The 15,505-nt window shown below is 38.7% G+C and overlaps 1 protein-coding gene across 3 annotated transcripts in view; it reads left to right on the top strand.

The window, feature by feature from the left end:
* LOC127619624 (neurabin-1-like) overlaps nucleotides 1-15,505 on the top strand; it is a 90,545-nt gene that overhangs the window by 4,969 nt on the left and 70,071 nt on the right. For 2 of the 3 annotated variants that reach the window (XM_052092545.1, XM_052092543.1), the window contains exon 2: nucleotides 4,957-6,413. In XM_052092545.1, coding sequence (XP_051948505.1) covers nucleotides 5,058-6,413 — 1,356 coding nt within the window. In that variant the 5' untranslated portion in view covers nucleotides 4,957-5,057. Of the gene's footprint in view, nucleotides 1-3,359; nucleotides 3,616-4,956; nucleotides 6,414-15,505 lie in introns of those variants that run through there. The other variant, XM_052092544.1, reaches the window with a different exon arrangement.

Genomic DNA, 15,505 nt, shown 5'->3' with positions numbered 1-15,505 from the left:
TTTTACCTTATAAGCAAAAGTGCTACCAAGCTGCATCTTGTGGCATTAGGATTATAGGTTTGAAATTTGTTTTCTTAACTTAAACTTACTATGTAATTTCAATGTGAAAACTTTGTGTAGAAAGAACCTAGTTAAATTGGGCAAACTCAACACATTTATGTGTGTCAATGTAACTCAAATAAATCACTTTTATTTATTAAAGTGAATGTTAGCATGCTAAATAAATGCTGATTGGAAGCACTACAAAGTGTAGTTTAGTAACTGTTCTATGGTTAACTGGACAGTCTAGAGATGACCAAAGGTGATGCAAACCCTCTATTCATTCTGCATTTGTGTGTGTTTGCCTTATAACGTCGTAGGTTTGATTTTGACATTAGTGGGGACATAAAAGCAGTCCACAGAGGCCCCTGGAAGCTAGGATTTTTGCGTTTATGATAGACTTTTGACTGCAATTTCATGTCATCTAAAGCCTTTATTTACAGATATGGTAGCCAACACACACTGAGTTTATGTCAGTATGTTCCTGAGACAATTATTACACAATTTTGATTATGTATACCAGCAACATTTAAATTTTGCCTTTTGTACTTCATGATAGAATATCTAAACAAGCAAGCATTCATATCTGAAAAAAAAAAAAAAAACATTATTCAGGGATTGAAATTAAGGGTTTTAGTCTGTATTGTCTACAAGAATATGTTAATTAATGAATTATGTAATGTTATAAGTTAAAGCTAACTACTGACGACAATAAGGAGGCAGTTTAATAGAGAGTTAACTTTAACTTTACTCTGTCAATCCTGCAATCGTCAACAACTCTCATACATCAGCACTAGAGTACATATATATAATGTATGTAGAGCACTTACAGGCATAACCTGGTATTGTAGTCCACGTACGTAACCAATAACCAAGTACCGTCATCACAGAACACATGAAATTCTTTACTCAAATTTGTCAGCTGAATGAAACCGTTAAGGACACATTTTAATTACTCCTACCTTTTGAAACCAGTGATCTGTAAATATGTATTTACATCTAAACATAAAAAATAAAGTTAACTATATAAAATACACACAGCTCAGTGTCCACTGTCTTATTCCTTGCTATTTGAAGAAGCCAAACACATGCACACGCCGGTCTTTAACAAAAATGAACTGTTGGCATATTTGTTTCACATCAATATTGTCCAGTTTGTCCTGTTGAACATGGCACACAGCAATGTTGTTCAGTCTCACTTGTGTCATTGTTGTTCTGAACAAACAAATTTCTACATTTACTCTTATAATCACGTTGTTACAAGCCTAAGCCTCACCTTTTGACCCTGCCTCTCCACCTGCCTCTCTTCCTGCTCTGTCTGAGCTACTACCTGACAGGACTGATTCTGTCACCTGATAAAATAACACATTGATGCATACCATATGAACAATGAGACAACAACATGTGCCTACTCAAAGCTCTCATTTCAAACACACATTGATGAACCATATAGTTCATCACCAGCCTAACATTTGTCGCAATACTGAATCTCACTACTAACATATCAACATGACCGTGCCTCTTCACCTGCCTCTCTTCCTGCTCTGTCTGAGCTACCTGGCAGGACTGCTTCCGTCACCTGACTTGGCAGAAAAACACATTGATGCATGCCATATGAACAGTGAGGAAAAACATTTATGGCTTAGTTAAGTATTATTATTACCTTTATTGTTGACTCTACACATTAGCAACTGAGAAAATATTTTAAGTGACTTACACTTTGACTGTAATGTAGCTCCTAATGTCCACTTTTAATTTTTTGGATGCCATCCTGACTCAGCATATCACCAAATTAGCCTAACTGCCAGACACACACACACAAACTAACGTTTAGGCTTGCCCCTCATCCCTTGATTTGAAAAAAATGCACTGTCCCTGATTCAATCAATATGATTTGTCCCGTATTTTCTTGCACAGAACTGTTGTATAAGGATGGTGTCTTCCTCACTTAACGGTAGCCTGCATGATGTGCATCTAGTTGATGGAGCTTTGGCGCTTCGTACAACCAGATGTAGTTACAGCCTCTAACAGGTTAACAAGAAACGGCAAAGCCAAATCTATTAGTGACATGGGTTAGGGAGGTGGGACTCGTAGTAGAGAATGAGATCTGTTGACCGTTTGTGTACCACAAATTCTGATGCTGCCTGTCTGGGCCAGGACGCTCTTTTAAAAGAGATTCTTAATCTCAATGAGACTTTCCTGGTTAAATAAGGTTAAATAAAAGAAATAGATAAAAACCACAAGACACCTAACAACAGTGGTTATATAATTTAATTGTTTGATCAGAATTATTGCTAGGGATAATTCAGTAGTTGCTGGATATTGGTAGGGACATGTCCCTAGCGGCCCTACTAAATTATACGCCCTTGGTGTCTTATAACAAAAAGTGCTGTCAAGCTGCATCTTGTGGCATTAGGAATTTAGGTTGCTAAGCAACATACCCAGACAGCTGGTGATAGGATATAAAGGGTTCAATATTATGCAATAAATATGCCCCTTGTCTATTGTGCTATCCCTAACACAATTAAGTGTTTTCATTATATTCCCTTGGCAGTTTTTGGCATAATAGTACGAAACCAAACAAATAGGACTGGGATTTAGGCTACATAGGCTTAATGAAGCAAACATCAGTTAACAAAATCGGTTTGGGTCTAGAATGAACGCAGTACACATCACTACCCTAAACCCTGTAAATATAAATTTTAGAACAGTCTATATCTTGCTGTTCTCATTCCTTTACCAATATAATAATTTATTTTATTTCCCCACAAAAAAAAAGAAGGAAAAAAAAAAAGAAAAAGAACCATATAACTGACTTTATGCCAGTGTAACTTCAGTCAATATATTCATTCTGTTGTCTATATATGATTTCAGTTTGGTCAAAATATTCAGAGCCAGAAATAATTAATTCATTTTCATTAACAGTCTAAAGATGATCACACAATTGATTGTATTCAATAATCTTTTCTTGTCACCACGCGACCTTGCATCACTTGCGCACAGCCACTGTTGTTGTAATGCTGCTATTTAATTACTTTTTTCCCATTGCCAGATTGCAGTTTGCTAGTGCCCCCTCTACACAGATTACTGGACTGAACCATTCTTGAAAATTAGGTTAAACACTTGTCACATGGGCAAAGCTCTCATGAAAATAACGTCAAGTGGGCGAGTTATACTATTGTGGCTCTCCAATAGATGCACGAAATACGTCTGCAAACACTAAACGTGCTTTGTCTAATTTGACAGACTGACTCTCAATTGAGTTATGTACCGACACCCCTACTAAGGGAATGGCGGAATCACCCCTTACCTGCAATGGCGTAGTCTAGCTGCGCTCGCGCGTGTATGTATGTATGTGTATGTGTATGTGTGTGTGTTTAAAGCCCGATTTGTATGTTTTGTGTCAATTGTCTGGTAAAGGCATGGATCTTGATGCTCTTAGCGCAGCTGAATGAAAATGTTGTTTACATGGCGACTTACGTTGCAGCCATTTCCGTTTGATTAATTATTGAAAGCGTAGAAATATTTATTCCTGAGGTAGCTAACTGTGACAATACAACGAATTTGAAAACGAAGGTAAGTGACTCTTTTGTTTTGAACATTTTAGCAACAAGGGAGTAAATATACTTTTGTCACTTTTGCTTTTCGTGACCTTTTTTGTGTATGATGTTGTATTGCTAGTTACATGCGCTGGAATGAGCAGGTTCGTATGTTGTGTGTGGATTATAACGGTTTGGATGGAGCTGTCAGTGATGCGGGCGATGTGGTGTGCGCAACGGTTCATTATCTTTACCTTTAGCGAAAACGCAACGGCTCGCACTTTTGCGGTATTCTAGCGGAACTGTTTCGGTCAGAGAGGAACGCATGTATTTGGATTTGGAAAAAAGATCGCTAGATTGACTCCACTGGTCAGTGTTGGGCATTTACTGTTAACGGTCTGCGTTATCCGTGCTGGGAGAGTTAAATCTGGCCATTTTATCTAACGAACAGCGCAACTGTAACATGTGGCCGTTCAGACAGAATGCGTTCTTGCTCTAAAAAACCTATACGCAGCGTGACGAATATACATGAAACAGAACACGAGTGTTTCGAGACGCGTTTTTAACGGTTAATGTTATATATAACTTGAAACGGCGTCTAAAAAACGCGAGACGCGCGTACCGGCTAAAAAACAGCCGTCTAGCACATGTCAACGTAGGAAAATAATTGAAAACAGCGCGGAAGAACGCATAACGCGTTCGGTGTGAACGGCCCCTAATCTGTCTGCACATCGTGCAGGTCGCGCACACAGTTATATTTTGTCCTTGTGTTGGTCACGTGTAAGCTGAAATCTACATCAGACTGTGTCTACTCATGTTATGGATATTAAATATTAATTAGGAAGATCTGGAATTGGGTTTAAACATTATATGGCAGCGTAATGATGCAATGTGCAGCGACTGTCTGCAATGGATGTTGATGGGAGTTGAACCTAATCTGTGACTCGTATCGAGATCTGCGTCGAAAACACATCGGTGCATCAACACCATCGCGCTTTGAAACTGTATTCCATGCTTATGACAAAGTGGTGATCACGCATGATAATTGTCGTGGTCTGGGCGGTGGATTGTTTGAACCAGTGCATCTTCAAGCATCCATTCCGAGACCTTAGTGAGATGCTGTGTTTACAAACTGATGTTTAGAGTTCCTTTAGATAGGCTATTTTGTTGTTTTTATCTGCTCCGCTGCTTTTCAGAATTGGGGATACTACTACTGGATGCAACATATGCTGCAACAACAGCAAAATATTGACCGAAATGAATGAAAATGTACCCTATAACTGACCGCCTTGCACAAGTATTGCATGCATAAATGTATAGTTTGTAAACAAACAAGTTAACACATACCCTGACATGTTTGTGTGTTCAATGTTTTCAGGATTCGCCCAATCCCCAACAAAATGTGATATTGCTCCAAACAAGCACACGCAGAAGGAATGTTTCTGAATATCTGAGAAGACCTCCATTGTTGAGGCTAAGATGTTGAAGACGGAGGCCTCGGCAGAGAGGAATAACCTGAGGAGTGCTTCCCCGCACCGGAATGCCTACCGGACCGAGTTCCAGGCTCTAAAGAAGGCCTTTGACCAACCAAAACAGGATGGAGACCCCAAGCTCAAAGACCCAGATGCTGTCAGGCAGCCTCGAGGGCGGCAATATGGCACCCATGTCAGTCGTATCAAGAACATGTTCATGCAGATGGAGACTGAGCATGCTGGATCCAACAAGCAAACAGGGGATGAGACCTCACCACAGAAACTGACCAAGCCGACAAACTTCATCAACAAGGCAGATGGGTCGGTTATCAATTTCCAGCATGGCACTGGGGAGCGGACAAATGGTGGCCATCATAAGTCAAAGTTCTCAGAAACAAGGAAACTCTTTGAGCAGAGCTCTAGAGATGCTTCGCAGTCACCTGTGTACTCTTATGGCAGAGACAAAAGGGGTTCTCATGAACATTTGGATGACTGGCGGGGGGCACGTTCAAACAGAGGCAGCACAGACTCGTTGGATAGTCTTTGCTCCAGAACAGAGGCCTCATCTCCCACTGTGAGTCAGCTTAGTGCTGTGTTCGAAAATATAGACCAGCAGGGCTCTGGTGCTTCTTTCAAAAGAGGCTGTGGAGGGGGAAGAGGATTGTACTCCCCAGATGGCTTGCACAGACATGGGGAGGCCAGTGAGGATGACACCAGTGCTCTACAGTCTCCATCACGTGGCTTTTACAGGACACGAGTGGGTAGCAAGCACAATCTGCCAGTTTTCTCTTCCTCAGAAGATCTTCTCAGTCCTAGTCCTCTGTCAGAGGCCATGGATCAGGTGAAAGTAGGTGAGAAGAAGTCTCAGGAGAGTTTGGAGAAACTAATGGAGACCAAAAGTGAACGTGTGGGTGCAGGAACTACTGAGGTGCTTGATGGATCCAGTGATCTGAAACAATCCTCTCCTAAAACAGAAATTAATTCTGCTGAGGTTGTGGTTAGTTCCTTAACCTTAGTTCAAGTCAATGACGCTGCAGTTTGTGACAAAACTTCCACAGCCACCAAGGTCTATGAGGACATGGACGGTCATGTGGAAGAGGAGTCTAGCCGGATTACAGAGGATCAAATAGAAGAACCCACTGAGGAATATTGTAGCAATGAGAGAGTTATTTTCAATGCAGATGGGGATGCATGCTACCAAGGCTGGGGGGAGAGCTGCACAGACCCAGAGGATGACCTGTATGAAGATGACATTTCTTATGACCCAGGATCAGAGATCACAGAGATTCCAGGTCTTCCAGAGGAGGCCAAGGAAGAAATTCCACAAAAACGGAAAATTCGATTCAGCTCTGCACCCATAAAAGTAAGTTTAGTGCTGGTCTTTACCATGTTAAAGGGATAGTTCACACAAAAATGTTAATTCTTTCATCATTTACTCATTCTCATGTTGTTCCACACCAAAAAAGAGATGTTAGGAAAAATGTTAGGGACCGACAGTCTCTGTCACCATTCACTTTCATTGCATATTTTTCCATAAATATGGGAACCTGCAATTGGTATCTTAAAGCTGAAGTATGAAGTTTCTGTGCCACTAGCACCACCAAACGGAATGACACAAATAAACATTGTTTTCAAAGAAGCTTTCTGAATATGCCATTGGTCAAACAAAGAGATGCCCACGGCATTAGTTCAGTAATGTTATTGGGCGGGTCTCTCAAATCAAACAGAGCAATTTTCGTAGCGCAACAGAAACACAGTGTTTACAGTTTTAGAGAAAATTAACCTATGAATGACTTACTAATAGTTGCCTCTATATTTAGGGATAGGAAAAAGTATATTAACACAGACACATTAGTTACATACTTCAGCTTTATGGAGCTAAATAATTGATATTAATTCATATTTTTGGCTTGAATAAAATCAGTTAATTTAGATGTTACCATATGAAGCACATTTTTAGGTTAACATTTTTTATAACACCGATCTCTGGAATACTCGATTCTGATTGGTCAATGTCGCTATCTAGTGGTCTGATATTTTTGAGGAACATCCCGCACATCTGGGGATTAAGACAAATCAGACCGGTCATCCGGGTATTGCAAGTCATCTTTTCTACTTCTCATATCACTTTGCAATCTAGTAAGCTAATACAATTATTTCAGCTAACTAAATATCAGTGTTTCATGTCCATATATATGTTTTTTTGGTTAGAAGCCATGTAATAAGCAGTATAATTATTAGTTAATTGTTGGTTGTTATTGCAAAAGAAACCCAGACAGTGTGATCACGGGGTCCTTATTACCCTGTCAGGGTTTATATGGCTGACTGTACAATGTAAATGTGGTACCTGCTATTTTTACATTAGAGATCTATTTCTAACACTATGAATTACTTTTCTGTGTGTAACCTAATATATTCAGATTGATTTGTTTATGTTAAAAAAAAATGTGGACAAATAAAAACAAGTTATTTTTGATGTTACCAAATAAAGCACATTATTTGGTTACCTGACAATGCATTTTTTCTGCGAATGAAATTGAATGACAACTGAGGCAGTCAGCTCGTAACATTCTGCCTAACATTTCGTTTTGTGTTCCATGGAAGAAAGTAAGTCATACAGGTTTGGAACAATATGAGAGTGAGTAAATGATGACAGAATTAAAACTTTTGGCTGAACTACCCCTTTAATCTTTATTTTCACAGGTATGTTTTGATTTCCCTAAACGGAAGTGTTTAGATTAGCAACCTCAATAACATGATGGAGGTCCAAAGTTCCTAATGTTCACTTTTGAAAGCCTAGCCATGCATACATAATTGAATCTAAAGAGGCCTTTAATGTCCTTTTATTGATTCTCTCAAAATAGATACAGCAATTCAGTGCATTTTAGATAATGAGCAGACAGAACCATAAAGTGACATCCAGAGGCCCACTCATGCCTGCAGGGATATGAACACATATAGCTGCTGTCCTCACAAGCCTTTTGGCTCTCGGCTCTGACACTTTCAAACCACTGTTGCTTCAAACTGCGCTTGTCAATCCCCTTCCTCTTCACGATGAAGTCACAGTCCCACGAGAACATGAATAACTGCTACGTTTGTAACTTATTCCAAGGTGAAGCATGGAGGTGGTAATTACAGTCTGTCTATGGTGTTTCACAGGAGGTAACAGGGTCACATTGTTTAAGAGGGTATTTTTGTTACTATACACTCTATTTAAACTTCTCTGAAATGCATTGTACATTCAATTAGAATGAAATTAAATTCACTTAGACTACCGTTTAAATCAGTTAACTTTGATTTACCCATATAATGGCACTGCTGCGAAGTGAGACTGTTGGATTGTTGCCATTGATTAGCTGTGATATCATGAAAATCACCAGTTGCTGGAAATGTGTTTACAACTCCAGCTATTAACTCTATTCAGATGTTGGACAGAGATGTGGAAAATACTAGAAAAAAAAAAATGTCACCAGTCTGGATTAGTCTAATTAATGCCCTTAAAGGGGTCATGACATGAGAAACCAAATTTGCCTTGATCTTTTGGTATATAAGAGGTCTTTGTATCATTAAAACGTCCTGCAAGTTTAATATTTTAAGACGTCCTCCCCATTCTAAACGAATCATTTATTTAATCAAGCTCAAAATACAGCTCGTTCTGGATTCATGGTTAGAAGTGACGTGTCGGTTAGAAGTGACGTAACAGCGTTTGCATATGACCGCCTCCAGCACAAGATAACTACGCTTTAAGCGCAAGACAACTACGCTGATTTCAGTATCGCCGTGCGCCTCACAAGTGTTCAGTCGATGGACAGCGAGCTCTGACAGAGACTACTTGTGCACAGGAAAATTACGATGCCACACAGATGTGCTGTTCCTGGCTGTGGTCTAACAAAACCTCTGAATAAGCTGCCGAAAGATCCAGACGTCAGGGAAAAATGGATGCAGTTTATTTTTTGAGGACGTCCCAGTCACGGCAGTGTTAACTTAAGCGTTTGTTCTGTACATTTTAAGGATGACTGTTTTGAGAACAAATTTCAATATGATGCTGGCTTTGCCAGAAAACTGTTGCTCAAAGATAAGTCTGTGCCGACTATTCTGGGAACAACGACGACGCAAACTGTAAGTAATCTATTTTAAACTTTAAACTACTTTTTAAAGCGCAATTTCATTCATTATGAATAATCACAGTGTTTTTACTTAGTTTACTTGCATATTGTTCTGGCTGGGGCGTCAATAATTGATACATAGGCACTGACGTTAGCCAATCATAACAGTGGGCGTTAACACTGAGGTCTTAAATGGAAAACGCCCCCAAAACAGACTGTTTGAATCAGAGGATGAGAAACAGGGTGGGAAAAGGTCATAAATCACTAGATTTTAAAAGTTTTTCTTAAAAAAAAATATATTAATACTATAATTGCACCTAAGGGAACATAATAATACAATAAAAAAACCCATGTCATGACCCCTTTAAGCAGTGCTGGACTGTTTCCCCTGCCTCTCTCATTGGATAAACGTGATGTTTGCACACTAATGTCCCTCACATAAGCTGAATTTTCAGTGAGCAGTCGTGTGCCGGTATTAAATTAAAAGTTCTGTTATGCAGTGTATTGAAGTATATTGTATTCTTAAGAGTCCCTTAATCAGATCACATCCCAATGCTACTCTCACTTTGAATTCTTGGATCAGGCAGCTAATTATAAACATGAAATATAGGTCTTTGTGGCTGTCAAATGACATATTGGACTGTAGAACAATCATTTAAAATGAAAATTGTCTAATCATTTACTCATCCTAATCGCTGTAGGTCCATATAATGCAAGTGAATGGTGACCAGGCCTTTTTGAAGCTTTAAAAAGCAGATGAAGTCAACATAAACATAATCCATCAGATTCCAGTGGTTTAATCAATGTCATCTGAAGTGACTCAGTAGGTTTTTAGGTGAGAACAGACCAAAATGCAACTCCTTTTGGAGTCCTCACTGTACATCTTGACAGCAGTCTCCATGGCGATCATGATTTCAAGTGTAATCGAGCTTGAAATCATGGTTGTGCATAGAGACTGCAGTGGCAAAGTGCATAGTGTAAAAGGAGATATTTTTTGGTCTGTTCTCACCCAAAACGAACTGGATCACATCAGAAGACATTGATTAAACCACTGGAGTCTTATGCATTACTTTTATGGTGCCTTTATCTGCTTTTTAGAGCTTCAAAGGCCTGATAACCATTCACTTGCATTGTATGGACCTGCAGAGCTGAGATATTCTTCTAAAAATCTTAATTTGTGTTTAGCAGAAGAAAGAAAGTCATATACATCTTAGATGGCATGTTGTGTGTAAATTAGATCATTTTCTTTTTTGGGTGAACTATCCCTTTAAATATATTACACTGTAAAAAGTGGATCTAATCCTTAATTTTGTTGGTGTAACCTATTGCATTCAGGTTGATTTGGGGATGATAAATAATATTTTTTACAATCAAGATTCAAGATAATTCAGATGTTACAACATGAAACATACCATTTGATCAGTGTCAGATATTTTAGATACAAGAGAGGGAATCAGGACTTTTGAGAAACAGCAGATATTCCAAATATTTACTTTATAATTCTGTGCTTTCTGAAACATTTATACACTAGAGATTTTTGAAAATGCAATTGTAGAATTTGCCAGCTTATATTGGCATTGTGTCGACTGGGGTAGGCTACAGTAACTGTCTGCTCAGCTGTACTGTCCTGGTCGTCAGCCTGACAACGAAAGTCTCAGCCCTTTTTCATGAGTCAGGGAATTGTGAACCCTGGTCACTTGCTTTTTCTGTGGACACAGAGGAAACAGTCTGTGTTCAGACTTGAGAAAAAGACACATATTTGTGGTAAAATGTGCATGCATTAGACTAGCCTAGCATGAGAGGAAGGAGGAGCATGAAGGACATTGAAAAGAAATGTCAGTCATTAAACACACTGAACCGTTTTTCTCATATAGGAGATAAATAATTAAAGCTTAATTAATCTAGAGCTGCTGTAAGTGGCTCTTCTGGAGGCAGCTCAAGTGGCTGTATGGGATAACATCACTCAAACACACTTCCCCCCCCATTTACTCTGGAGCTTTCATGAATGAATGAATTTCAAAAAGATTACAACATTGCTATCTAAATTCATCTTGTAATTGTATGCAATAAACAATGCTTTTCTTATGTCTTTTTTTCTATTTTTAATTATGTTTAATGTAAAATATTGGTGCTGAAGCACAACCAATTGAGAACTACTGGCCTAGTTAGCATTAATGAATATCTTCCACAAGGGTTGCTTTTAACCTTAAACAGTGGAGAGCACTTCGAGTCAGTTTCATTGATGTGCACTCATTCTCTCATTCTACTCCTCTTGTTGAACCTGCCCAGTCATGAAGGTGTGTCAGAATGGCTCTGATAATGAGGACATGGTATTCAGAAGCCAAGTCCACTGGCCTCATTGTATAGGAGTGACTGGGAAGGAGATAGAAAATAAGGTATGGTGTATTGTGGTTACACAAAACATTTTTATTTCTATTGCAGATTTTCATCATGTACACTACAATACGATGTGGCATATCATAGCAGAACAAGAAATGAAGAAAACATTTTGCACTATAGAGTGCAACAGTCTGGTTCTGGAAGAAAAAAATTCCACAGATTCCCCAGATGAACTGATTTTCAATGATAACTTACAAACCTTTAAAGACAGACCTACTGTGAGCTACGAGACTGTTCTTTGATGGTATATGCTTCAGTTGAAGCCATCCGTCTATATTATTAACTTCTTTGTTTAAAAATCCTGTTCGATAGGGGAATTTATTGTAGACAACTCACAACAGGGCAGTATCATGACCAAAACATCACCATACACTAGGGGTTGCATAGACTAATCGACTATAACTAATGTAGTCGACAATGTCAGAATAGTCGCTTTCCATGTGATTTTCCCATATTTTGGATGCCAATGGAAGACTTATTCATATTAATGGGTATAGCTGTACCTGATTTGTTAGGGGTTGGGTTATAGTTTCTCTGACCAATCAGGTAGTGCTGTCCTGATGAATATTACTGGATCGTCCAATCAGTTATCGCTTTACTCATAAATATAAATTATTCTTCCCCTGTCATCCCATATTTCGGACATTTGCCAGCGGTGTGGAGGTGCACTGAAAGAGCGAAGTGGCTCAAATGTAGTTTGATAAAGATGATACAGATGCTACAGTAACCTCCAATATATGCAAAGTGGCCTTTAAATAGAACAGAAATACTAGTGCTATGTATACTAATTTATAAAGGCACTTACTAGCACTAGTTAGTGATTTTCAACACGATCAGCACAACTTTGTTTTTGGACATCTGACCTGGTTGCTTTTTGCTCCTTGAAGAATGCGATTCAGCAACAATTAGAAAAGGAGTAGACTGGAGTACGATGACATCACTAAATGCATCCCCATCCTGCACGCTAGATCCCGTGTCCCTGGCTGGGAACCGCCAGGGACACGGGGGTACTCACCCTGCGGTCTGTGTGGGCCATAATGCCCTAGTATAGTGATGGGGACACTATACTGTAAAGAGGCACCTTAATTCGGATGAGACGTTAAACCGAGGTCCTCACTCTGTGTGGTCATTAAAAATCCCAGGACATTTCTTATAGAGAGTAGGGGTGTAACTCGGGTTATTCCCCCCTATTGGCCCTTCTCAGTCATGGCCACCACCATCCATTAATTGGCTGTATCACTCTACTCTCTCCTCTCTACCAATAGCTGGTGTGTGGTGAGTGTAATGGCGTAACTATGACTGCCATCACATCATCCAGGTGGATGCTGCATACTGGTGGAGATTGAGGAGAGTTCCTTATTCACAATGTAAGTGCTTTGAGTGTAGTGTCAGAAAAGGGCTATATAAATGTAACATTCATTCATTCATTCATTCATTCATTCAATATAACAAGAATATAACCAACCAACAATATAAAAGACAGAACAAGCAGATACAGTACAGTCACAATAACTTTCCAATCAACTCATGCTGCTTTTAAAGTCTTCTGAAACATATGATAGCACTGTGTGAGGAACAGAGTGAAATTTTTCCTCTCCATGAAAACACATCCAAACATTAGATTGTTGCAATCGTTCACATGACACGCAAGAGCCAATGGCATTTGAGAGATGAGTTGAATATTGTCATGTAATGTCATGTCTTAAATTTTGCAAACACAAACAAACAAATTTTGTGTTTATTGTGGTTATTTGGAGTCCTACAGAAACCCTTAACTTAAACCTAACCATTAACCCTAACAGTAAATCTAACCCTAAACCTAACTGGTTTTAGTCACAATTCACGTTAATTGCATATTTTGTTCCATTTAATTAAAGCAATTGGTTAAAGTGAATGATTTTAGTCACCATTCACTTTCATTGCATCTTTTTTCCATACAATTAAATTGAATGGTGATTGAGGCTGTCAGTCCCTAACAATCTTCATATTATCTTGTTCTTCATGGAAGACAGAAAGTCATAGGGTTATGAAATGACATTAGGGTGAGTAAATGACAAAGAATATTAATGTAATTAAGCAAAGTAACAATATCCAACAAAGCAATGTAGCTGTTGCAGAAAATATTTGCTGCAGAATCATGTTTGTATATATTCCTGTGAGGTGTAATGTTTGTTTAGCTGTGCCTTTTGTTGCGTCCGGCCTGTCATCGCTCTACCGTCTAAACTGCACTCAAAGGCTGAAATGAAATACTGTATCTCATTACCTACGTTGAATTCAGCCTCTTTTTATGACATATTTATTCCCTCTTGATTCTCTAATGGAATTAAATGGATTTGAGAGACTGGGCAGCAATTGAATGACTGCTGAAATGATTCAGTGATTGTACACTCCACTCTGTGCAATGGATATTTCACAGATGCACATATCTAGAACACACAACACACTCTGAATCAATCCAGCAATTTACTATATATCCTCAGTCCTGTAATTTTGTTTAAAGGTTGGCTAGCTAAACATTAGGCCACTTAATATTTAAGGTTAGTATAAATACACAATTTGCAACTTAGTTGAAGACAGTCTTTTAGGGACTGTAAGTGAGCGGAGCAGAGAATGTTTTATTCATTTTTATTTTATTTAGAGATCTAGATCAAAGAATTTGCAATGGCTGAGACTGGAGTAGGAGTATCAGGAGTGGTAGAGGAAATGGCAGGACTCAAATGCAGAGTAGCATAATAGGCTTTTATTACTCATAATATATAAGAAAAACAAAACAAAAAGTACCCAGAAGGGGAAAAAACACAGTCCAGGGCAAAACAACAATGACAGTCTGGGCTGGAGCAAGGAGCTGACAGCAATCCATAGGGAACACAACTAATGGCGAAATAAAAAAGCAACATCCCACAATGAACTAGCACAAGACAAAAAACACAATGGGGTTAAATAGGAAAGAAAAGAGGTGGGAAATCAGGAAAGCAGTTGAAGCAAATTAACTAATAATGAGGTAAAAAGTGGGTGGGGTCAGGAAGAGAGATAGGAGAGCACATGGTAAACAACTTAACAAGAAACATGTGCTCAAAACAAACAACAGACTGGACAGAAAGAGCACATAGTAATGAAGCCATCATTGGCCATGTGCTCAAACAAATATAAAGACAAGACAATAGGGCACATGGCAATGAAGCCATCATTAGTGTCTGAATCCTGACTCAGAAACAAGACCGAACCAGACCGAAGACTCAGGATCCAGACACCATGCTCTGAAGATGAGACACAGACTAGACAGAAAGGAAAACAACCAAAGCCGTGCGCTCACACAGAGATACGTATGTGTCACCACAATAAACCTGACTGACAAAGGTGACAGAATCCTGACAGAAAGTTTAAAAAAGGCTTTAAAGAGTTAGAACAGGTATTTTAATGTGATACTGTGCTTAAAGACATCCCATAATATCTCACTTGATTTCATTGTGATTTTTTTCTCAGTTAATTGCTAAACTAAATTATCAATACATTTGTAACATTAGTGATAGACTTATTATATATCATCTAGGCTGATAAATTGGCTTATATAATCAACAAAAGCATCCATTTTGTGTACAGCTTAATAGCTAGAATTAATTGTATTAAACTACTGTATATGACATAAGTCAGCCACCACGATCTCTTGTTAATAGTATCGGCATTGGTTATTTCAAAAGCCAATGGTGGTTGACCACTTGAAAACATACCTATATTTTGATCTATTCATATGGAGATAACCATTATTTAGTCAGTAGGAAACTGTAATAAGAAGTGGCTAAAGCTTTTCCTTATTTGTTAATTTTGTGAAGCAGAATAAACAAATTGTCAATGTCAATTCAGGACAGTGATTTTGAAGCTGTAGTCATTGGCGAAGGTTTGCTTGTTTATCTGACACCTGACCCCTTGTGGAGCTGAATTTTTAACAACT

Source organism: Xyrauchen texanus, chromosome 26 (assembly GCF_025860055.1).
Source record: "Xyrauchen texanus isolate HMW12.3.18 chromosome 26, RBS_HiC_50CHRs, whole genome shotgun sequence".
NCBI lineage: Eukaryota > Metazoa > Chordata > Actinopteri > Cypriniformes > Catostomidae > Xyrauchen > Xyrauchen texanus.
This window is presented reverse-complemented; position numbering and strand designations above follow the sequence as displayed.